This window comes from Ailuropoda melanoleuca, chromosome 11, assembly GCF_002007445.2.
Source record: "Ailuropoda melanoleuca isolate Jingjing chromosome 11, ASM200744v2, whole genome shotgun sequence".
In the NCBI taxonomy this organism is placed as follows: Eukaryota; Metazoa; Chordata; class Mammalia; order Carnivora; family Ursidae; genus Ailuropoda; species Ailuropoda melanoleuca.
In genome coordinates, this window is record NC_048228.1 from 18,564,526 (window position 1) to 18,589,764 (window position 25,239).

Below are 25,239 nucleotides of genomic sequence, written 5' to 3' on the forward strand. Positions count from 1 at the left end.
TCCCCATCCACAGAGAATAGGGAGAGAACTAAGAAATAGGCCACTCCAGGTTGATAGGTGGCATGGGGGGGTGGCATTTTTAATAGTAGCAAAAGGAACTTGATAAAAGGCTTGTCTTGGGTGGCAGCAAGATGAATGGATCCCTGCACCCTCTCTCCAAGTCTTAAAAGCTTGTTAAGAGACCCTAACTGGGGTCTGTCACCTATACTGTGCAGGTGCTTTCAACATCACATCACCATCTCAAGACTCTGTCCTTGGAGCAGCCTCTGAGAGCAGGAAAGGCAAGTGGAACCCACAGTCCCAGGAGAGGGGAGAGGCTGAGGAGCCTCCTAAGGTCCATGTCCAGCTCAAGGGTCAGTTGACAGGCATGTCTTTTTGATCACATTTCCCAACGATTGTATAACGAGTACATATTCCCTGCTAAGCCATCTTTACTTTCAGTTTATTTTCACTTGGCTTGCAGCTAAGACACTAATGAGTTCCACATGAGTTTGACATGAAATACTTTCACCTATGTGTGGGTAATTTCAGTGCAAAGATACTCAGTTATTTGAAAGATAATTCCTAACCACGGCTAAGAGGAAGAAATTCTGTTCAAGAATGCAAGAATGTTACCATTTTTTTGTGGAGCTAATTCCTAGAGAAGCCACATGGTGAACATAAATGTCAAGCTTCATAATTTTTTTGTCTTCAAAGTTAGAACTATAAAGAAAATGTTGGACTTAAATATGGCAGTCCTGGGGCAGCTGGGTGGCTCAGTCGGTTAAGCATCTGTCTTCAGGTCATGATGTCAGGATCCTGGGATCAAGCCCCATGTTGGGCTCCATGCTCAGCAAGGAGGCTGCTTCTCCCTCTCCCTCTGCCCCTCCTCCCAACCCCCCCCCTCATTTTCTCTTTCTTGCTCTCTCACTCTCTCACTCTCTCTTGCAAATAAATAAGTAAAATCTTTTTAAAATAATTTAAAAATAAATAAATAAATAAGGCAGTCCTATTTCTAGGGAAGTAATAATGATGGACTAATGCTTACAAAGGAAAATAAATCATATTTTCAAAGTATTTGAAAGGATTTTTAATTTTTTCTAAGGAATCTATATTTCTTTGAGAATTCTAATATCAAAGGATATTAGTTAAGGATATTTTCTTTAACACATCCTGTCTCTAGGGTAAAGTCGATAACATGAAATTTGGTTTAACATTTAAGTATTCTCTGGTCCATACATTCAAGTGCATTTTCTGTTTATAATAGAGGACATTAAAACTTGCACATTTAAAAAAATTGATTTAATAATACTCTGTGGTAGTAAAGAGAATAGTAAAAAAAATTATTTTGATAGTATGGTTACACTTTGCTTTATGGAATATATGTGACCTTAAAATAGTCTCTATAAATTAAATAATGGTAAATACAACTCTGGAGTTAAATTTTACTCTCTAATTTTACAGAAAAGGAACATACTAATTATAAAAGTAATTGCTCATTTAGACAGACGTTTGGTAATCTTCTATTTATATCTTGAGTCTTTTTTTTTTTAATAGAGTAGAAAGTATCAGTCTAACAGGAATAATTCCAGAAGGAAAGACAACATAGAAAAAAAAAGTCAGAGAGAAGACCCTCTAGTTGGGAAGTAAATTTGCCTTTTGATGGAAACTACCAAGAAGTCACACACACACTATAGATAAGGCTATAACTGAACAAAATAAAAGTTCATCCACCTGATGTGCAGCAAGCCAGTAAAAATGGACACTCAGCTTTTGCAGTAAAGAAAGACAGGCTATTTATTGGTATGGTGCCACCCAGGAGAATGGGGCTAATACTCTCAAGATCCAAACTCCCTGATGGCTTGCAAACGAATGGTTTTAAGGGCAAAATTTGGGGTGGGGGTCTCCTGAAAAGGGAGACACCATTGATTAATGGCCCATGAGGTCATGCTGACAGGTGCTCCAGGTTCCACTTCGTCTGATCTCCTGGAGGTCTTTTCCATCTCAAGAAACTTGGAATCTGAAAGATATCTTCATTCTTCATGCTAGAAACTCATTAGGTGCATCTGGTGATTATATCTTTAGGGTAGTGCTGATCAGTGCCTAAAAGCTAGCAGAGTTGCATTCCTACAGGTTCCTGGGTCAATCCAGCCCTGCCTGGGGCAGTATAGCCTCTAGTATTTGTTCATTCTTTCATCTGAACTGACAAGATGGACATCGGCTTCAAGATTAAAAGGAAAATTTCCAGAAAGAAGTCACTTAACATGTGATTTGCAGCCATGTTTCTAATGAGACCAGGAAAACTGTATTCAGCATAGCAAAAGCTTTGATGTTGTAAATGTTAACATATTGTGGATGAGCAAGGCAATTGCAAGGACGAACAGCAGGTGCTGATGATGAGGAAAGACCATTCAAAGCCAGGAATTTTTAAGTTACTTGACAAGTTATTCTTTTTTTTTTTTTCCGTTAAATGGTGCATTTTCTCTGGCTTCTAGGGGATAATTATAGAATTCATTTAGCTCATTCCATCTGCTATCTTCTGGTCTAAAGGTGCTCTCCTGAGTAGATGTCCCTAATAAGAAGAATGTTCCTTGATGAGATGAACATTTTCATTCATTTGGCATTTAGATTTCTTTTTTTATTTTAAATTAAAAATTAGTCCCATGTGTAATTAGTCTGAGTGGAGTAAGCTATGTTTTTTTAACACCCGTTCATCTATTTCATTTATAATATATATAAATTATATGTAAATTTGTATATCAGGAAGCGAAAGCTTCCATTTATTATTATCTCCCTGGAAATAATCATGTCTAAATATTTGGAGTATATCTTTACATTTTTTTCTTTCTCTTTCTATGAATATACACTCATTCTCATTCATTTATTCATTCAACAAATATTTATCAATGTCCTATTTTGATGAGCCAGGTGATGCAAAGCAGCAGTGAATAGTCCCTGCCCTCGTGGAATGTACACATTTTTTATTATAAAAATGTAACAATACAATAGATATTCTGCCATAGCCAGATGTTCTTTTACTCAACAATACATCATAAACATTTCACCACATCAGCACTTGGAGCTCCACCATATTCTTTTTTTTTTCCCTTCTTCTTCCATTTATACATCTTGAAATAGTTTATACTCACCATCTATACATTTTGTCAACCTAAAAAAAAAAAAAAGCCAGTTATTTTACCAGCAAAATGGGTTTATTCAGGAATGGTAAAGAATTACAATTCAGGACCTGCAAGCTACAACAACACCATAGGCAAGTCCAACAGACAAAGGAGAGGAAGATTATTTTATAGAGAAGAAGGAGGAAGCTGGGAGAGGTTGTTCTGAACTAAGGTCCATTGGAGAAAAGTAAGAGTTCAGGGTGATGACGATTTCTCATTGGCTGAGAAACCAGGGTAGTTGATTTCTTGTAGAAGATACAGTGTACATCTTTTCCTGGTAGGGCCTGTAATTGATCATTCTTTCCTGCTGAAGATTCCTTTGTTGGTGTCTGTAATTGACAATTCCTCCTGTAATTGATGTTGAATGGTATCCTTCTAGCCTCCCAACTCCACTTTTGCGGAAAATTAATATTTTCACAGGTTTCACCTTCCACTCAGGTCTCAACTCACTAAAATCTGGACTTCTACTAAAATATGGTTTATCAGGTTGTCAGGGAGAAAGAATTTCCTCTGCCCTTCAAGGTCCTTCTAACTGGACTAGGAATCAAATTGATGTAAAACAGATTAACAGGAGAAAATAAAATTTAGTTTCATACATAAGGGAAATCCACATGGACATGAACTTCCAGAGACAGTCAGGCAACATGAGGTTTATTTGACTTCCTGAGATAAGGAGACGGGTAAGGGTTTGGGGATACAAAGGGAAGGATGTTTATTAGCAGGAAGTTGAGGGGAGATGTTTGGAAAACAAAGGTTGCCCTATTATATGGTTAAGTTTCTTAGGTAAAAAAGAACATATGTTAATGTCTCTCTTCCTGGTACATAAAGTTGTGGGGTAAAGAACTTTTTCAGAATTTGCTGTGTTTAACTCAAAATAAATTTCATGCCAAAGTAGCCCATCTTGAGGCAGCCTGCCCTTGGCCCCTACAAGGTCATACATGCTTACTGCCAAGTTCAGCTGATGTTTTTTAATTCACACATTTCTTGGCTTCTCTACCATATGTGATGCAGTCAACTCTGAAACTGCCCTTTACTACTCTAGTTCACACAGTAGCTATTTCATCTCAAACTCTTTCACTGGTGCTCCTTGCTTTTCTTCTGAGTGATAGCATTTCCTGGGCTCCATCTTTGGCCCTCAGTCTCCATCTTGTCTTTAGATGGTCTCATGTGTTCCCATGAATTCACCCGCCACCTATGTGCTAATGAGTCTCAAATCTTGGAGTTATTTCATCCTATACATCTCTAGCAGGATATCTTACAGGTGCTTCCAACCAAGCACAGAGGAGGATTCATCATCTTCCTATTCATTCCTGTTCTTCTTCCTACATTTCTTAACTTAATGCAAGAAAACTCCTTTCACCCCACCACCCAGCCCAGACACTTGAGACTTATTTTTAACATCCCCTATCTCACATCCCCACAGCCTGAAGCCCTCTCAGTTGTGCCTTGTTCGAGTTCTTCCCTCATCCTTACTGTCATCCATCTCTGTTTCAACTGTCAGTGTTTATCTCTTATACTAGGGCAAGCATCCCTGCCTTTGTCTTCTTCCATTAGAATCTACCCTTCACACTACAATCAGAGTGTTTTTTCTAATGCAAACTTTTATTATGTATTGTGGTGGTTTTCTGTGAGCATCACATTAAGTACAAAAACCTTTGTACAGCTGTATGCTGTAATACAATACTATGTAACTTGGCACCTACTGTCTCTGTAGTCTCATCTTCCATCAAGATATGTCTGAATCTCTGTTCTCATATTCTGAACTGTTGATCCACAGAGGGCCAAATTCTCTCCCTCTGTGCATATGAACATCTGCTCCTTTTATTGAAATACTCTCTTTGCCTTCCCTTCAACTCTTCACCTGGCTGGCACATCCTCCCTCAAGAATCACCTCAGATTCATGTTTCTTTGAGACTCTGTGCTTTTATCCATAATGTTCCGGGAGTTTCAAATATCTGCCTTTTCCCCATATTCACCTAGATACCCTATGAATGCACTCAGAACAAACATGGCCCCTTTTGAGCACATTTCCCGACCCTCTATGAGTATTCAGAAAATGCTGTGGTTGTCTTTCTTGCAGTATTTACTCCTGTCATGATAATCCTCTAATTGTTGTCTGTCTTTAACACTAGACTTGTTACCTAACCATCTATAGTAGCCTCTAAACCAAGAAATGAGGGGAAGCCCTGGTGTGTTGCCACAATCAACTGTTCCATCCCAAGGAATCCTGACAAATCAAAAGCATAGCTCCTGGCTGGGTTTGCCAATAGTGTTGCCCAACAAACTTAGATAAACTTGTCACAAGAAAAGCCAATAATTCAAGAGAGGGGGTTTCGGAGAGAGAAATTTATTTTGGGTGCAGCCAGCTGGGGGAGGTGGCAAGCTCAAGCCTTAACAACTGACCTCTCCACTGGCAACCTGAAATTTTATAAGGAGAGTATGGAGGGTGGGGGTATGTGCAAGGGAGCGGGCAGAGAGTACATGATCATGGATAGGGGTTGGTATGTGTTCAGCCCATGAACAAGGTTGGGGAAGGGAGTCTGTTGCTATCTGGGCTTTTCTGGCCTGGTGTTTCGAATGCTCTGGTCATTGCAAAACACCTTCATTAATGCCTCAAGAAAATGTGATAAGAAATAAGCACAATGGGTTTTAGTTAGAGCATGAGTTAAGCAATCTTCTCTATTTCTGATTTTAACTCTTGAGGTCTACAGCTGAGCAAGAGGGCTCACTGAGTGCCTTGTGCGCAGGAATCATCTTCTTCAAATTTATAACCCCCCCAAAGTCAGCAGTGTCTGGCTCATGGTAGGTGAACAAGTTTTAAATAAGTAATTCATTCTAAACTATGACTAGTTTTTCATCTCATGAATGAATAGCCAATGAATATCCATTCATTCATGTGATAAAAATCTTGACATTGAGTTGTTATGGTACCACTCTCCCACTTACACCTTTTGTCAGAAGATAGAATTAACTGAAAGATGAATTAAGGCCTGTAAATAGAATGACAGTCTTTGAGATAAAAGAGTCTTTTGGAAGGAAGTGATGAAGGAACACCTTTCAGAATATGGAAGATTAGTTCTGTTTTTCTAATTTATAAATATCTGAGTGACATTTGATCATAAGCTATAGTCTCTTATACCTGGTTCTTTCCCTTCAAAATACCAATTTCTCCTGCACTATTGGCTGATTTTGTATTCTGTAACAATACTAGACGTTGGAGTCTGCATGGAACTCTGAGGATTCATTTTATCTTTATAAGCATCTTGTATTAATAAGGGTACATTAACTATGTAATTGGATTAAAACAATATTATATTAGACAATCCCAGACAAAAGAGAATTCAAAACTACTGCTGCTACCAGAACCCAGTGATATAAATTAATATTTAAAAAGATTACAGAAGTCTTGGGGCGCCTGGGTGGCACAGCGGTTAAGCATCTGCCTTCGGCTCAGGGAGTGATCCCGGCGTTCTGGGATGGAGCCCCACATCAGGCTCCTCTGCTATGAGCCTGCTTCTTCCTCTCCCACTCCCCCTGTTTGTGTTCCTTCTGTTGCTGGCTGTCCCTACCTCTGTCAAATAAATAAATAAAATCTTTAAAAAAAATAAAATAAAATAAAAAATAAAAAGATTACAGAAGTCTTTACACATTCTAATGCCAAGCTGAAAGGCCCACTTAGTTTTTGTCTTTTCAGTTGGCAGGAAAGTGACAATGATGGCTATTGATGTTCACAGGTTTGGCATCAACTCTAGGTTTACTATTGTTCATATGGAATTTTCTTCACATGGTACCCAGATGGTAATAAAAAGTAGACTAAATTTCAAAAATAGTTCATTTTTTAGTCATGATGACTGAATTCAAAAAATATTATGTGAAAAACCTATTTTTTAAGCTAACTTTTTTATTATTTAGAAAAAGTGGATGCATTATGGAAACTTCATCGAATACCTGTATGTAATATTATAAACGTGTTTTTGTAAAGCCACTCTGAGTTTGCACACATTCTTTAAGGAAACATTGACCTGTCATCCTTGATCCATGAATTCTTAGAGTCAGAAGGCACCTTTGACGTAATCTAGTACTCCTTTCCCAATTGAGATACGTCTTTTACAGAATCTCTGGAAGATGATCATGTTGTCCATTTTGTTGGTTTTTTTTTCTTTTCTTTTTTTAGTTGTGGAGTTTTGTAGTTGTTGTTGTTTGCATTGTTGTTGTTTTGCAGTCTACCATTTTGTAATGTTATCCATTGGTCATAATTGTATACTTTGGAACAAAACAGAGATCAGCTAGTCCATCCACTGTTCACCAAAATATGAAAGCCACAAATTCAGAAGTCCTTGATTTTTTCCTTTTCCTTTCCCACTACCCTCCCTTCACTGATTTTGTCTCATCAGTTCTAAATTCAAATTATACATCTGATTTATGCAATTACTTCCATTTTTTACTGCCACTAGGTGGTAGTCCAAGCCACCATCATCTTTGACCTACACTACTGTAATAGCCTTCTCGTAGATTCCTGTGTTTCAATCCCCATCTCTTTACTATCAACTTTCTGCACCAGCAGTCTCCACATTGGAACACATACAGCCCAGGGCAATGCAAGATCATTCATTAGGATACAAGAACAAATACCAGAAATTCTATTTATATTTATTTTTATCCCATTCTTTTTCATTTGTTTTGTGTATGCTTATAATCTTCATAAATTAGTGCAGTAGTGCATATGTGTCATTTATAAACAAATAAATGTACATATATTTGGGAGAGCATGCTTAAATATTGAATACTCTATTCCAGGTATGTTCTGATTAGCACAGAGTAGGATTATTACTCCTTAGAATTTGCACACTGCCCTTATATAATGTATGATCTTATTAGCATTTTAGCTTTCTGTTTTGCTTTTTTCAAATTCAGTCTGATATATCCAACTTCCCAGACCCATAAAAAACATGTAAGTTGTTGCTTTTTAACATACAGTGCCTTCCATTTATCCCAATTAGATTTTCTTACACTTTTAAAAAAATTTTTGAAACAATCTCATACTTACGGAAAAAGTCAAGTACCATACAAGTACAACACAAATAACATTTTTTCCTTGACCATTTGAGAGTTCACTGCCAACCTTGATGCCCCATCATCTCTAATGCTTTAGTTTATATTTCCTACAAACAAAATCTCTTTCTACGCTGGTCATGAGACAATCAAAATCAGGAGATTAACATTGTTATTCCCATTTAATCCTTAGGCCCTATTTAAATTTGCCAGTTCTCAAAGTATGTCCTTTATCATAATTATTCCAATTCAGAATCACATGTTGCATTTATTTGTCATGTTTCCTTATTCTCTTTCAAACTGGAAACATCACTCGTTCCTTCTTTGACATATATTATCTTGACACTTTTGAATACAAGTTATTTTGTAGAATATCCCTCAGTTTGGGTTTGCCCATTGTTTTCTTGGGATTAGATTCAAGTTATGCATCTTAGGCTGGCACAGCACAGAAACAATGCTGTGTTCCTCTCAATTGCATCCTATCTGGTGGCACATGATGTCAGTTTGTCCCAGTTATTGGTGATGTTAACTTTGATCACTTGATTAATATGGTGTTTATCAGGTGCTTTCACTGTACAGTTACTCTTTCAAAGATTTTATTTATTTGTCAGAGAGAGAGAAAGCACAAGCAGGGGGAGTGGCAGGCAGAGGGAGAAGCAGGCTCCCAACTGAGCAAGGAGCCCAATGTGGGTCTCGATCCCAGGACCCTGAAACATGATGTGAGCCAAAGGGAGACGCTTAACTGACTGAGCCACCAAGGCATCCTTGTACAGTTACTCTTTTACCACATGTTTTGCAGGGAGATACTGTGCGACTATGTCATTATCTCGTTCCATAGCAAGCTTTTATTATTTACCAATTTATTTATATTGGCACGGACTCAGCGTTTCCTATTTTATTCAGTGGGTATAATTTTTTACCATCACTCTTTATTGTGATACCACATTGTCCCGTATTCGGCCAGTGGGATCCCCTTCACTCAGGCTTCTGCATCTCGTTGACATACTCCCTTCACTCTTTGAGCACTTCGTAACTTTTGATCTATATTTCACCTCCTTTGTTTCGACATTTCAGGTCATTTATATTACTTTGAATCTTGATTATGCCACTTATAACATCAACTATTCCTCCTAGATGATAAGAATTTCTTCTGTTTCTTTATTCAAGTCATTGATAATAATGGATGATAATGGATATGGATATGGATATATAATGGATTATAATAATAAATGGATAATAATGACCAATGTGTTGAAGCCGAGGAAAGAGCCCTGTTGTATTGTTCCAGAGACTACTTTCCAGATCAGCAGTCTTCAACCAATTAATCAATATACTATTTTGTACTGTATTTTGAAGAATTAGTGATCATCATGCTAGTTGCTGCTGCCAAGTCAAAGTCACTATCAAGCCAAAGATTCTTCCCTGGATTCCAGCCATCTCCTTCCTGAAAGAAAATAATTGTTAGCATTCAGTGCTGTTCTCCGTGACTGAAAGCACTGTCTCCAACCCCACCTGATTCCAAGGTTCAGAGAACTCATACCTTAAAGTCACTCCCATTACTAGTAGGATCTTGACTTAGAGCTCACTTAAGGATATCAAGACTTTGGGTACCAGGCGGTGGTGGACAAAACAAACAGCAACTTAGTCCCTGGCACACATTTTACACTCAGTATATTGCTTACCTGAGCAAATGAATAAATACTGAAGATTAATGCAAATAAATTAACCCAAACTTTAAATGTGTCTAGCTGTTCAGTAATCTGTGAGTGTTCATGGAAAAGCCTCTAAAGCCAAAAATCTGGATTCCAGATTTTGTTTCAAGACTTAACAGCTCTCAGACTTGACAAACCACTAAATTACTCTGAGTTTCAGTGTTTTTTTTTGTTTTGTTTTTGTTATCAGATGAAAATAATAAATGGAACACTCCTGCCTCACCCACAGACTTGTATAAGCCAGAGAAATGATGTAAATGAAAATTATCCACATGACTTGATTGGTTTTAATGTGTAACATTATCATTTTTATAGTGAATATACACTGTTACCATAGTTATTTTTTCATTATTTTATAAGAAAATGAGTAGATTTTTGAAATGCCCAACATTTTCCTAAGCTGTTTACCTAATTTTATTTAAATAAAATAGAAAAGAAAAGAAAATGCAACTAGCTTAGCTTTCTAAAATGCTCAGAAATCAACTACTTAAAAAATCATTCTCAAATTTTTCTGGGATCAATATAAACCTCACTATTTGGTTTACAAAAATCTTTTCTATCTTTAATTAGAAAGTTAGAACAGATTTGCTTCTCAAGACTGATGGCATTTTCCCCCAGCTCCTTGATTTTTCAAGAAGTACTGATTTTAACTCTTAAAAAGAATAGAGAGAGCATCAGATTTAACTCCTGTCATTCAGGAATCAATTTCAGAGCTTGGCCGGGCAGGCTGAAGGTGTTGGGGGTCATCTCTATATCTCTATTCTATCTATAAAATTAACATAAAAGCATCCTACTTCTTACTGTTATAGTGAGGACTAAATGTAATAATACATATGAAAGAAGGCCCATAAATAATAGAACTTTGTACAAATATGTAAGTAACATATGACTAAGACCTCAGAGGTAATAATAGCCGAACCTGTGATTTATTGATGGACTCTCCTTATCAGATTCTATGCTCTCTTTCAGTGCTACAGCAACCCAATATGTATCATTATCCCTGTTTTACAGATGAGGAAACTGAGGATCAGAAGGGTTAAGTACTGCCCAAAGTCACACAGCTAATAAGCAGTGGAACAAATTCAATCCCAGGTCTGTCTGACCCCCAAACTTTACCCTTAACCCATGACCCAAATTCTACCCCAAACTCCACCGATTTGGCCCCAAAGTCTTGAATTCATTCAGGAAGAGTCTGTCCTGAAAAGATCTCTTCTGTTTCTGAGCTGCTGTCACACCTGTATGTTGTTGGTTCTAAATTTTCCAATATGAAAACTGTTCTAGGTTGTGGGGAAGACAGAAACCATACAGTTAATAGTTCTGATGTCTCTTACTTATCTGCTAACACTGTACCCTCTCCTGAAAGAAGCAGACCTCTTTTTTCCTATTCTTCTTTGTCTGAGCATTTTCTGTATTTCATGCTTTTCAAAAGGCTCAATTACTTTTGATTTTAGTACTAGCTGAGAAAATGCCCAGTTTGATTAGAAAGACTTGAATTGGTTAGCCATTCAATGAATTGAATAGATACTCTGGCCAAGTACATTTTCTGCATAGAATTATTTAGTTAATAATTCATTAAAATTCTTGCCCATACAGATTTTTCCATTTTTAAATTTACTCAATGCTTACATTGATAGGTGTTACCAATCTGTCTTGTGCTCATACAAAATCGATGGTTTCACAAGTAAGTGTTTTGACTCCTGAACTGGATCATCAAAAATCATCAAGGACGGTAACAGTACTTTCTGAATTTGGTGCTAAATAATGTTTGTGAAATACTTATTTCTCTGAGCGCTTATTACGTTTTAAATTACCTACAATTGTGATAATTGTGGAACTTCAACAGCTTAATGATCAGCAGAGTAGACAGGGCCCATGTTGAATAGTGCTTTGCATTAGTGACCAAATTTCCCTATGGATCGTACAAAGCCATCAATTACTGCAATTGACACTTCAAAAGAATTCACAGTTACATTATACTATCATTTGAAAATTTAAATAAATTGCACTATTCACCCAAGGTATGTATGACATGATGGCCTTTCAGGTAAATCAATTTTTTAAATTTTTAATTTTGATCTCAATACTACTCTTTGTAACTTGATTCCAAGAATATTTTCACATGTACCTTAAAACCTTCTGCAACCTTTATTTTCCCAGAATTTCTGTATTTTCTATTTTAAAAGTCCTTTTGAACTTATATAATAAATATAGAATCAATTGCTTTTAAATGTCATGAACTAATAGGCACATCTTGACCCAAATGAAAATTCATACACTTATGTGATGATAACCATTCTCTGAGGAAAAGTCCTTGGCAAAATATCCTTGGGAAAAGAGCAATGCTGGAAAATAACATTCACTTAATTTTAAAGTATGGAAAGGGTTGCCTTGTTTTCTTAGACTATAAGTGAATGTAATTTTTTTTTTTTTAATGGAGACACTGGAAAAAATCTGAAAGGACATGTTTAATGCTGTTTTTGGGAAAATGTAATCCTTCTTTAGCATTAGCTAAAACCCTTACTCTAAAATGGTTTTTCAAAATGATGTATCATGAGCCAGAAAAATTTCCTTTCTCTTTACAGAGATCTAACAGGTTGGGGACTAATTATAAAATATTTTTTGACAATCAAACAGCAGACTTTTATATAACTTTTGCTTGTATTTTTAGTGCTTCAGAATTAGCTTGAAATAGATCTCAGGAAATGATTTGGGAACTAATATGAGGTCCCTAGACTAAAACTAATAATAATACTACTCTAACATTTGTATCCTTTCCCTTATCATGTTAGTTTTCTATGTCATATAATTAATTAAGAGATTAAAATTTATTCAGATTAATTCCATTAGAAGAATTTTAAAACACTTGAGATAGGTGTGCCTGAGTGGCTTAGTCAGTTAAGCATCTGACTCTTGATTTTGACTCAGGTCATGATCTCAGGGTTATGATCAGGATCATGAGATCAAGCCCTGTGTAGGGCTCCATGCTCCATACTCAAGATTTTCTCTCCCTCTGCCCCTCCCCCTGTTCCCCTCGCACTCTCTCTCAAAAACAACAAAACAAAACAAAAAATACTTTGAGATAAGTGGTGAAATCTTAGTTTCAAAAGTACTGATTTAGAGGCAAATGTATGTCAAATGTTAAATATAAAGCTAATTAGGATAAGACTTCTGAGTCAACAGTAGAAATGCTGAATTGGTCGTATTTTATTTGGGGAGAATTTTCTCTTCATAGAAACATTGTTTAACTTAAGAATCATTGTAATATCTCGTTTATCCTGCACTGACCACATTTTTACTCTTGTCAAGGTATCAGATACACACCGGACTTCAACATTCTATCATAAGACCTACCCAACCCAACTGCTTACCTCTGGACAATGCAACCCTACCTCAGAAGCTGAAGGAGGTTGGCTATTCAACACATATGGTTGGAAAATGGCACTTGGGTTTTTATAGAAAAGAATGTATGCCCACCAAGAGAGGATTTGATACCTTTTTTGGTTCCCTCTTGGGAAGTGGTGATTACTATACACACTACAAATGTGACAGTCCTGGGATGTGTGGCTATGACTTGTATGAAAATGACAATGCTGCCTGGGACTATGACAATGGCATCTACTCCACACAGATGTACACTCAAAGAGTTCAGCAGATCTTAGCTTCCCATGACCCCAGAAAGCCTCTATTTTTATATATTGCCTACCAAGCTGTTCACTCACCGCTGCAAGCCCCTGGCAGGTATTTTGAACACTACAGATCCATTATCAACATAAATAGACGGAGGTATGCTGCCATGCTTTCCTGCTTAGATGAAGCAATCAACAATGTGACCCTGGCTCTGAAGACTTATGGTTTCTACAACAACAGCATTATCATATACTCTTCAGATAATGGCGGCCAGCCCACAGCAGGAGGCAGTAACTGGCCTCTCAGAGGTAGCAAAGGAACATACTGGGAAGGGGGCATTCGGGCTGTCGGCTTTGTGCATAGCCCACTTCTGAAAAACAAGGGAACAGTATGTAAAGAGCTTGTGCACATCACGGACTGGTACCCCACTCTGATTTCACTGGCTGAAGGACAGATTGATGAGGACATTCAACTGGATGGCTATGATGTCTGGGAAACCATAAGCGAAGGCCTTCGTTCACCCCGGGTGGATATTTTGCACAACATTGACCCCATTTACACCAAGGCAAAAAATGGCTCCTGGGCAGCAGGCTATGGGATCTGGAACACTGCCATCCAGTCAGCCATCAGGGTGCAGCACTGGAAACTGCTTACAGGAAACCCTGGCTACAGCGACTGGGTTCCCCCTCAGTCTTTCAGCAACCTGGGGCCCAACCGGTGGCACAACGAACGAATTAGCTTGTCAACTGGCAAAAGCGTCTGGCTCTTCAACATCACAGCTGACCCCTATGAGAGAGTGGACCTGTCTCACAGGTATCCTGGAATCGTGAAACAGCTCCTGCGGAGGCTCTCGCAGTTCAACAAAACCGCAGTGCCTGTCAGGTACCCCCCCAAAGACCCCAGAAGTAACCCTCGGCTCAATGGAGGAGTCTGGGGACCATGGTATAAAGAGGAATACAAGAAAAAGAAGCCCAGCAAAAATAAGGCTGAGAAAAAGCGGAAGAAAAGTAAGACAAAGAAGAAACAGCAGAAAGCAGGTGCATTTCCAAATTGTCGTTCAGGTGTTTGCCATTATCGTGGATAAGTACACATTTTTTCCTGTCCGGATAAACTTAAGTCAGTCTTAGTCTTTTAGCTGTCTTCTAGGTAAACCAGCAAATCTGGCTCAATACTGTCACTGCCACAAGCACCCGACTTATTTTCCAGTCGTGCCACTCCAGAGATTCCTGCTACCTGGTGGCCACGAGGAAAACAGGTCTATTCAGTGCCAAAGGTGCTACTCTTGCAAGCCACACTTGGAGGAGAATGGAGATGTTTATTTCTTTTGCTCCTTTGTGAAAGTGCTCATTAAGGATTTCAGCCCTTGTGCTTCAGTCAACGGACCCACCACGTGGCTTTAAACTGCAGTCAATGAATATGTTAATTTGATGGAAGTTACAGGGTAGCGTGATGAAAACTACCTTTGATCAAGTACAGTCAAAGGTTGCCTCACCTCAAAAGGCCTTGAAAAATATTTTTTCATAGTGAATTATTGTATCTCTATCTTATGATACTTGGGGTTTTTTTTAAATTAATTCCATTTCACGTATCATTTCCTTTCCTGTAAAAAAGAGCTGTTTTCTCCCATGTAAACAGCTTGCACCTCATTTTATCATGCATGAGGGAATGGCAAATAAGAACGTTTGAGCACACTGCCAAAACGTGAATGTAACTATTTTCTAAACACTTTAACAGAATGACATTTCAACATAAAGTACATAATTTATTTTACAGAAAAAATATTAATTATTTTGTTTTCATAAAAAGTTATACAAAAGACTTTTAATTATTTTATTTTTATTTTCTATATACTGTTAGAAGTCTATTTCCTATCTTCAAGATTACCAAGCACTGTAATACGATAAATTACTGTAATACTGTGTGAATTCATAGAATATAAAAAGAAAATTAATCAGAAAAAATGATAATCATCATTGTTCATCCATTATTTTGAATGTAAAAAGATGAATATATTCCTTACAAGTTACTTGGAAATTCAGTGTTGTACGGGGTTGAGAGACAACTTTATTGTTTCTATCATAAACACTTTATTTATGTGTCTTTATTATTAAAATGACTTATTTTACAGCACTAGCATATTTAGTGGGCTCTCCTGATCTAATTTCTAGATAAAATTATATTACTCATCTTAACAACAAAAATCCTTACAAATAGGCAATTGAAGGTATGATTTCCTAACAACCATAGTAAATAATATGGATTTTGCAAATAAGAGGTGTTTCCAACTTGGCTATTTCATAGAGAAAAATATTCTTTTGTTAATCTGTAACATTTATAATGATCGTACTCTTACCCAAAGCGGACATGGTGGGGATGTGATTTTCAGTTCTCTATTAATGACCATAACTTTTTCAAGGAAAATAAATTAGCCCACAGCCTTCTATCCGGAAATGGCTTCCAGGATGTTGTTCGCTATTTGCAAGAATACCTGCCCCCTGCACATGGTGTTAGGTAGGCTCTGACTTAAGAGGAGTGGCTCTTGCAGGGTGCCTGGGTGGCTCAGTTGGTTAAGCAGCTGCCTTTGGCTGAGGTCATGATCCTGGGCTCCCTGCTCAGTGGGGAGTCTGCTTCTGAGCCTCCCCGCAATTGTGTGCTGCGTGCTCTCACTCTCTCAAATAAATAAATAAATCTTTAAAAAAAAAATCTGTCTTGGGGTGCCGTCATTAAGCGTCTGCCTTCGGCTCCGGTCATGATCCCAGGGAGCTGGGATCAAGCCTTGCATCGAGCTCCCTGCTCAGCGGGAAGTCTGCTTCTCCCTTTCCCTCTACCTGCTGCTCCCCCTGCTTGTGTCCCCTCTCTTGCTGTGTCTCTCTCTGTCAAATAAATAAATAAAATCTTTAAAAAAAAGTCTGTCTTGCCCTTAAGAAATTCAACTCTAATATAATAGTCATCTATTAATAATGAACAAAAATATTTTTCCAATTGCTGTCAGCAAATGTCTAGGTATTTCAAGATGTTCAGGAAAGAAAATACTGCACAGTTGACTTTCATGCCCTAATCATTAAAACTGTGTTAATCCCGGGCGTTTAGTCTCTGGTGCCATTCTCCTAAACTGCGATTCTCAGGCTGCGTTTCTAGAGCTGCTGGTGGCTCTTTCAAGTGTAAATGGCGAGTCTTTATAACCTCTGATCCATTTACTAGGAGAACAAAAGAAAGTCCTGCACTGAAAAGTAAGTTTCCCACTAGTTTTGTCAGAAAATAATTTGTGGATATGGCTATGTGCTTTGGATGAGAAAGGTTGTAAAACAGTTTATTCGAATAAAAAAGCAACAAATAGCCAAGCAACAAACACTTATAGTGCCTTTCCAGTGATAACATCCACTGCAGGTCTGTCAAGGTTACTAAGGACGTGTTCCATCTACAGCTATACTCTTACCTCGTTTTTCAGAAAATTGAGTGAATGTTACAGTCTTCCTGACCAGGCCCTTTCTGAAAATCTTAAGGATAGAGAAAACATGGTGCCACTGACAGTCGAGTAAGTATACAGTAAATACACTTCAGCATTTGCTGTTCCAAGGTACGTGAATTTAGCATCAGAATTAGCTTCTTAGGCATTTTATTCATAGGATTCTTGAGCACCCAAATTGTGAATTTGTCAGTAGCCCTCAGAATATGTGTTGGCAGAAATAAGCTGGCTTGCCAAAAAAGAGGCACACAAAATTCTTATGTCATAAGCTAATAAATTCGGTAAATTCATTGTTCCCTCTTAGGGAAAATTACTTCTCAAAATTTATACATTCATTCAACAAACATTTATTAAATGCTACTACCTGTCAGGTAAAATTCTAGGTGCTTGGGATGGATGTATCAATGAATGAAATGAATAAAACTCTTACCTTTGTGCAGGTTATGCTCTTGCCAAGTTAGGAGACAATACGTAATGAACATAACTAATAAGAAAATTATATTATGTATAATATAATATGTATATTACATATGCATAGTCCCTCACCTTAGCCCCAATTTTGCTTTCTATGGTTTCAGTTACTCCAAGTCCACTGCAGTCCGGAAGTAGACGCTACTCCTCCTTCTGTCTCTTCAGGTCAATAGTAGCCGTCCCAGGGTCCAGATCATTCACCTTGCTTTATTTCATCACTTTGGGGTTTTTTTCATCTCACGTCATCACAAGAAGGCTGAGTTTGGTACAATAAGATATTTGAGAGAGAGAGACCACATTCACGCAACTTTTATTACAGCGTGTTGTTATCATCGTTATTTTTTTATTAGTTATTGCTGTTAATCTCTTACTCTGCTTAATTTATAAGTTAAGCTTTATCGTAGGTATGTATGTATAGGAAAAAACATAGTATATATAGGGTTAGATATTACCCATGGTTTCAGTCATCCCCTGGAGGTCTTAGGACTGCTGTATATATGTACTATATAAAGTAATGTGAAAAGAAAAAAGCAGATAAGGAAAAGGGGAGGATTCATTCAACACCAAGTTTATCCACTCATTCATTCAACATTTGTGAAGTGCCATGTGTAACAATACCTGCTAGGGTCCCATGACAAATACCATCAGACAGAGTTCCTGCCTTCAGGTCATGTATGTTCTCCTGGGAGACATACACAAATCAAATAATCAAACATCCTCATCTCCCCCACACTTCTTCCCTAATTGATCTCTCTCCACAGCACTTCTCACCCTTTAATATATTTCATATTTTACTTACATATTTTCTTTATTCTCTGACTCTTCCCTCTAGAATATAAGCTTCTTAAAAGTGGTGGTTTATGTCTGCTTTGTTTACATCTGTATCACCAGTATATAAAGCAATAACTGGCTCATAGTCAGCATTTAATATCTATTTTTTGAATGAACAAATAAAATAATCATGTATATCCACATGTTCAGCTACATTTGCTTGAGTTTCTGTTTTCTTTTTGTTGTTGTTGTTTGCTTTCCATTTCTATATAGGGATTTCACCGTTGAAAATAGAACTAATCATCCCTAATATCTTGCCTCATGATAATAGCAATAATGTGAAATGCAGACATTTCTAGCACTATAAAAAGTAACTCTAATAATGTATAGTTATAAAAACAGAGTGTTATAGCAAAAGCCAAGCAAAAGTCACACAAAATTGAGAGCCAATTTTATCTACATAATCTATTACCTAACAGGGCAGAACACTATTAGTCTAACACTGCTTTGAATATCACAGAATACATTAGCTGAAATGAGAGTTTCCAGAAAGGAGAGGTGGGGGCTTAAATTGTGAATAATTTTTTGTAGCAAGTGGTGAAAGGAAAAAACATAAATAGCAAATAAACCCCTATGTCTTCACAGAATTATGAAGCCACATGGACTATAGTTCCTATTCTTGGATTTTCTATTATAAACCTCTCCAATTTGGCAGAGCAGGAATTCTTCTTTAAAGATAGGTTTTTCTTAGGCTGGATTGTAGCATATCTATGAAGTCTGTTGATTTATTGGCTAGCTGTGGCATTATTAAACCCAGGACACCAAAATGTCCTTGCAAGTTAGGCAGACAAACACATCACCTAACCTTCCATTTCATATCTATGACTTGAAATTTTCTTTCTCTCAAATTCTTCTACAATCTTATATTCTTGGTAGATTCGTTTATGCAATTTTGTGTAAAATTAATCCCCACAACCACAAAGGAGCAAGAAAATAACATAGGCTTATGAGAAATGTCTACGTAGTAACTCTTCGTAGAAATTTTCTAGGTGAAAATTTTAAGTGAGGAGCATCTTATGAATCAAAGAAAAGTAAAATTTGTCTTTCAGAATACAATTCCAAAAAACAATTTTCAAGAGGACATATTAATCTCTCTGGAAACAGTATTTTAAAGAATCAATATTCCTTTCGCCTTGAGTGTTGTGCATGACTGGTGGATACTTTCAACTGAACTTCTAAATCCTAAACAACTATGAGAAAAATTTTTTTTATAACTGAGGGTAACAAAAACAAAACCTTGATTTTTATGTAGCATCTGAAACTGTATTTTCTCATGTCACCATCACCAGAACTTCCAGGGGCTCTTTTTCAGCAAAAAATGATAGCATAATTCATCAGTCACGGAGATACATTCTAATAAATGTCCCACTGACCTTTCTCTATTTGTAGCTTTGTGTGTTTGGAGTATCAATGTCCTCTAGCACCTGGGAGGTAGGGAATTAAAAGCATATAGCATCCACGTTACTTTCTACTATGCAGTCACATTTAATTCAGCAACAAAATGTAGGGGTTTTGAGTATATCACCCCTAAATATGCTGCGTTGGCATATGGATTACTTTGAGTGAATTAAAAGCAAGTTAAAAATGGCAGATGAAAGAAGGGACCTCTGACCTTCCTTTTTCTTCTGGAAGGCAGGAGATAAAACTCTCATGAAAGGTGCCTTCCCTGTGCCAGGAGGAAGGAAGACATTCTCGTCACCAGAGAAGGGGACCGAAGGCTGAGAGAAATCTGTACAAACTTGTTAAACTGATCCTCATCTCTCTAGTCACTTTTCCACAATTAACTGCCCTAGCCTAGACCCCTTTGTTTTGTCACGTTCTCACAATTTACTACCCTTTGTCCAACCTAGCGCATAGCATTCAACTCTAGCTACTTCTTTGGGTCTTCATTTTCCAGTGAAGATGCCCATGTATATGTAAAAATAAAGTATACAGTCTTTTTATGAAACATGTCTTTCTTTCCTTCAGGTTTTGCTCAAAGCGGTAAGAGGTAATTTAGCCTTTCAAAGATTACAGTGACAGCTGCCAAGATAAGCTATTATTTCCCAGCTGGGAGAAGTGGCTGCAGTGACAGTCAGACCAGGTCAGCGGTAAGTGAAGAGGTTTTTCCCCTATTTATTTTTTTGGCTCCATGCCTGTGTACTTCCTAGCATCTGGGCTATGGTTGGGCTGTTTCTTTCTGTCCTCTATGGCCCCACATTTTACATTTTTAGTACCTTCATTATCTATCCCTGAGTCCACTTCCTGCCACAGAGCTAGGCACATAGAAACCTGTATCCAACAGATTATTGACATCTTAATTCCTCTCCTCCTTAAATTCCCCAGCATAAAGAGATGATGAGTGTATAGCGCTACCCTCATCCCCCCACCCCCCATCCCGCCCTGTGACAGGAAGTCCTGAGCCCCACACTTAAATCTTTAGCAGCAGAGATCACTGTAGAAGGGGAGTGGGGGAGGGGGGAAGCAAAGTGTTTCCATAGGAATAAATGAGATACATCTCCCTTCAGGTTTGAGCAGCTTAGCAGCTGCAATGCCCAAAGACTTACTTCAGTTTTGGTAACTAAATACTGCTTTTTCCTCCTGTCTATACGAGACAGCAATGAACAAAGTAATTTCTACTGTTTTGGGCCTACCCAAAGCCCACATTTAGGAATTCCTGCTCTTTCTCATTTAGCCGGGAGGAGAGAGGAGCAATCGAGACTTCTAACCTTGTCTACCTACCCACAGCCTAATTTGGGGAATTCCTGGACCTTTTCTTCCCTTGCCTGGGAGAGAGAACAAAAACCAAAAGCACCATTTGGGCGGCTTACCTCCCAGTCCTCAGCTAACAAAGGTCTTCCCACCCTTTCAGTATGGCAGCTACTAGTTTCTCTTGACATCTGTCAGATCCTGTTAGTCAGCCTATGAGGTTCTCCTGTGTCTCTTCCAGCAAATCAGGTTTCAAACAGGATCCCATCCTTGTCATCAAAATTGATACATTTTTACTATTCATATTTCTTCATAGTTATCCTGAGAGAAACCCTGACCTTGCTGGAGTAGAGATCATTGTTATTATTTCCCCATGATGACATCACCAGTTTCCCAGAGGTGACCTCTAACAGCCACATGGCTCGGACTCCAGGTCCAGGAGTTGTACCACAGGAGAAAAACCCTGAGATTAGGAATTGGGGTTTTATGTAGGAACAGGATACCTACCCCCCCAACCCTCCTGAGAAAAAAGAGAAACCTCTGCCCCGCAGGCTTTCACAGTCCTTTGGAACGTAAATGACTTCCCTGAAGAAGAGAGGGGGAATCTGCAGGACAGGACGCGCACAGCATTTGGCTCTGGAAGAGGTAAGTGTTATTACCCTTTGAAGGAGAGCAGATGGTTCAAGGTCTATCGAATACCCTTAACTTCCAAGGCTTGTCCTTTAACCCAGGTGCCGGTAATGTTTCCTCAGAAAGTCCTAACTGTGCAGAACCATGAAAATATCCACTTCTTGATACACATCAGTGGTTGCTTGTGGCTGAATGTTGGAGCGGGATTGACAGCGAGTAGGTAGGAGGGAATCTTCTGGGGTGAGGGAAGTATTTTAAAACTGAAATGTGGGGTCTCGGGATCAAAATGGTGAACAGGCTGCTGGTGCAGCATCAAGCCAGTGGCTGGAGGGCCACAGGGCTCAGTAAACTGGAGTTAATGCGCGATGATACAGTATATGAGAAGGATGACGTGAAGGGGGCCATGAGGCTTCCTGCGAACTGTATAACCACAGGGTGTTTCACATTGAGAGAGCGCTGGATCTGACCAGGAGGCAGCAGATCTTGCCGAATGAGCAGTGGACAGAATAGGAGGAGAGTAAATTCTACCTTGAACTACTGGAAAGAAGTTATTTTGGAAAGAAAAGGGAGAAGAATGGGCAAAGAAGTAATCACGGAGTTGAAATCTGTGGTTGCAGCTGCCCTCAAATATTTTTAAGAAGTTTAATAAATCTGAAGTGTACAATTGAGAACTATTTGTACTACTTTAAATAAATGTCTATTATAATTTTTTAATTAAATTTTAAAAATTTTTAATAAAAAATTGAATTGCGGGGATGATTTCACAACTGCATAATGTCCTAAATATCACTGAACTGTACACTTAAGATAGGAAACTGAAGGGACCTCTAGCAGTACCGCTTTTTTGCTGCCTCTCTTCTTGCAATGACCTGCACCTCTGCCTTACGCATGCCTTAGTGTATGTCCTCCTTGTGAAGGTCAAGGAGTACTGATTTCTTTGGAGTCTTCCAGCACAATAGATAACATTTAAGGAGTAACTGGGCGAGATCGTTTTTCAAGACCACTGACTCCAGACACCCTAATGCCAAGACTCCTGGCTCCAGGGCCTAAGTGACCTATGGAGGGCACCTGAGTGCTGGTCCTTGTTTTGATCCATTCCTGGATGCTTGGAAGAACCACGTATACAAGACCACCATCCTCAATAAAACCTCTAGACACGAAGTAAAGACCACCATCTCTCTCTTTCCTTTCCAAGTCTCCCAGATGCTCTGTGATCTGCACTCTCTCTATATCTTCAAAGAACTCTGCTCTCACTTCCTTTTGGCTCCCAATTGATTTCTATCCTGCAAGAAGCCAAGGACCCTCTTGGCTGGTCCTGTGGGGCCCCCTCTGGGTCCTTGGACCTGACCTGCCTACATCACACTTACAATGGGCAAATTGTGTGGTATGTAAATTATTCCTCAATAAAGCTATTACCTCTAAGCCATAGAGTGGAAGGTTTATTTATAACAAATACAACTTAACAAAAGATCAGTTTCCAGATTATATAATGAACTCCTACAAATCAATAAGAGAAAAAAATAAAGGGCCCTCACAAAAGATGACACACACAAATGGCCAATAAATATTTGAAAATATGCTCAAAATCGTTAGGCATTAAAGAAATGCAAATTAAAATCATAATGCTATACCATTACACACCCACCAGAAAGGCTAAAATAAAAAACAAAACCAAGTGTTGACAAATATCTTTTTTTTTTAAAGATTTTATTTATTTATTTGACAGAGATAGAGACAGCCAGCGAGAGAGGGGAGACAGCCTGCTCGTGCAGGGGGAGTGGGAGAGGAAGAAGCAGGCTCATAGCAGAGGAGCCTGATGTGGGGCTCGATCCCATAACGCCGGGATCACGCCCTGAGCCGAAGGCAGACGCTTAACCGCTGTGCCACCCAGGCGCCCCAGTGTTGACAAATATCTTGAACAACTGGGTGAGTGTGTTCATGGGAGTGTAAATTGGTGCAACTGTGGTAGAAGCTTTGGTCTAACAATGGAAGTTGACCATATATATCCCTATGACCCAGAAATCTCACTCCTGGGTATATACCTGAGACAAGTGATTATATATAGTCACCAAAAGTCATTCAAAGGGATATAGCATGATTCATAGTAGGTCAACACTGAAAACACCCCAAATACCCATCAACAGTAAAATGAAAAATTATGGTATACTCACAAAAAGAAAACACTCCTGTTCTGCTCTCACCAACACTTCTGACACCACATATGTGGGATTTTCCACACCAAGCAGTACTGCAATTCTTGGTGGACACCAACTGGATATCCAACAATTTAACTTAATTCTGACATTAACGGCCTGGAGTTAACACAGATCCCACAGGTTAAGGGCTCAGTCCCACAAGACTGCCCTTCCCCCACTCCTGACTCCAGTCAGACATCTAGGCCTCCCATACTTCTTACTGGTGGCACACAATAAACCAGGGATTCCCAAGACTCCCTCTTAAGGTTTAATAATTTACTAGAATAGCTCACAGAATTAGGAAAAACAGTTTACTTACTAGATTACTGGTTTACTATAAAAGGAAACAATTCAGGAACAGCCAGACAGAAAAGATACGGTAGGACAAAGTGTGGGGAAGGGCACAAAGCTTGCAAGCTCTCTCCAGGTATGCTGTATCTGCTCTCTAAATCCCTTAGGTTGGGGTTTTTTTTTAACATAGGATTTATTACATTAACATGGTGGATTAAATCTTTGGCCATTAGTGATTAACTAAACTTTCAGCCCCTCACTTCTCCCCAGAGGTCAGGAGGTGGGGCTGAAAGTTCCACTAATAATGTTGGGTCCCCTGGCAAGCAGCCCTAATCCCTAGGGGGTTTCCAAAAGTTACTTCATTAACACAAATTCAGGTGTGGTTGAAAGGGACCTATTATGAACAACAAATGATGCTCTTTTTACCTTATGGTTCTGGGACTCTTTCAGAAGCCAGGACCAAGAACCAAATATTATGCTCCTATGGCTCTTATCACTTTGGAAAATACAAGGGTTTGAGGAGTTTGTTCAGAAGAGGAGGAAGACCAAAACACATTTTTCTTATTTTATCACAGTATCATATCCATATTGTGGAATGTTATTTCATAGAGGGAGGAGTGCTGGGAGATTATTGGAAGGGGCGCAAGTGGAGCTTTGGGGTTCTGTTAATTCTTTATCTTGGTGCTGCTTATGGGAGTATTCACTTCTTAAAATTTATTAAGCTACTCATTTTTGGTTTGTGTACTTTATTATAGTTCACACCAACCCCACCACCACCAGAGTTCACTCTGTATGTAGTGTCTACTCTAAACATCTATTCTGTGTGTGTGTGTGTGTTATACCCTATAAAACAGGGAATAAAATAAGCATGTCTACTGCATACCTACCGTATGACACAGCAGTTCTATTCCCAGATATTTAACCAAACCTGGTGATAAAACTAATAGGTATCTAGCAGAGTATCTTGCACACTATGGTACACAATTAACATTGAACACAGAACAAAAAAAGGTCTAATAGAGTCACCTAATATTTTAATCATTTTTTTTTTACCATGTTAACCAGCATGCAGAAATCAGTGGGACCTAAATAAATATCACCCCCATGACATTATAGAT

General features: G+C 38.4%; 1 protein-coding gene and 1 pseudogene across 1 annotated transcript in view; both read left to right on the top strand.

The window, feature by feature from the left end:
* The window catches only part of ARSJ (arylsulfatase family member J), a 74,821-nt gene extending 58,578 nt beyond the window's left edge, over nt 1-16,243 (top strand). The window contains exon 2 of the mRNA XM_002922887.4: nt 13,229-16,243. Coding sequence (XP_002922933.1) covers nt 13,229-14,633 — 1,405 coding nt within the window. The 3' untranslated portion in view covers nt 14,634-16,243. The remainder of the gene's footprint in view (nt 1-13,228) is intronic.
* Nucleotides 1-22,225, top strand: part of LOC105239165 — an 80,519-nt pseudogene extending 58,294 nt beyond the window's left edge.
* The last annotated feature ends 3,014 nt before the right edge of the window (nt 22,226-25,239 follow it).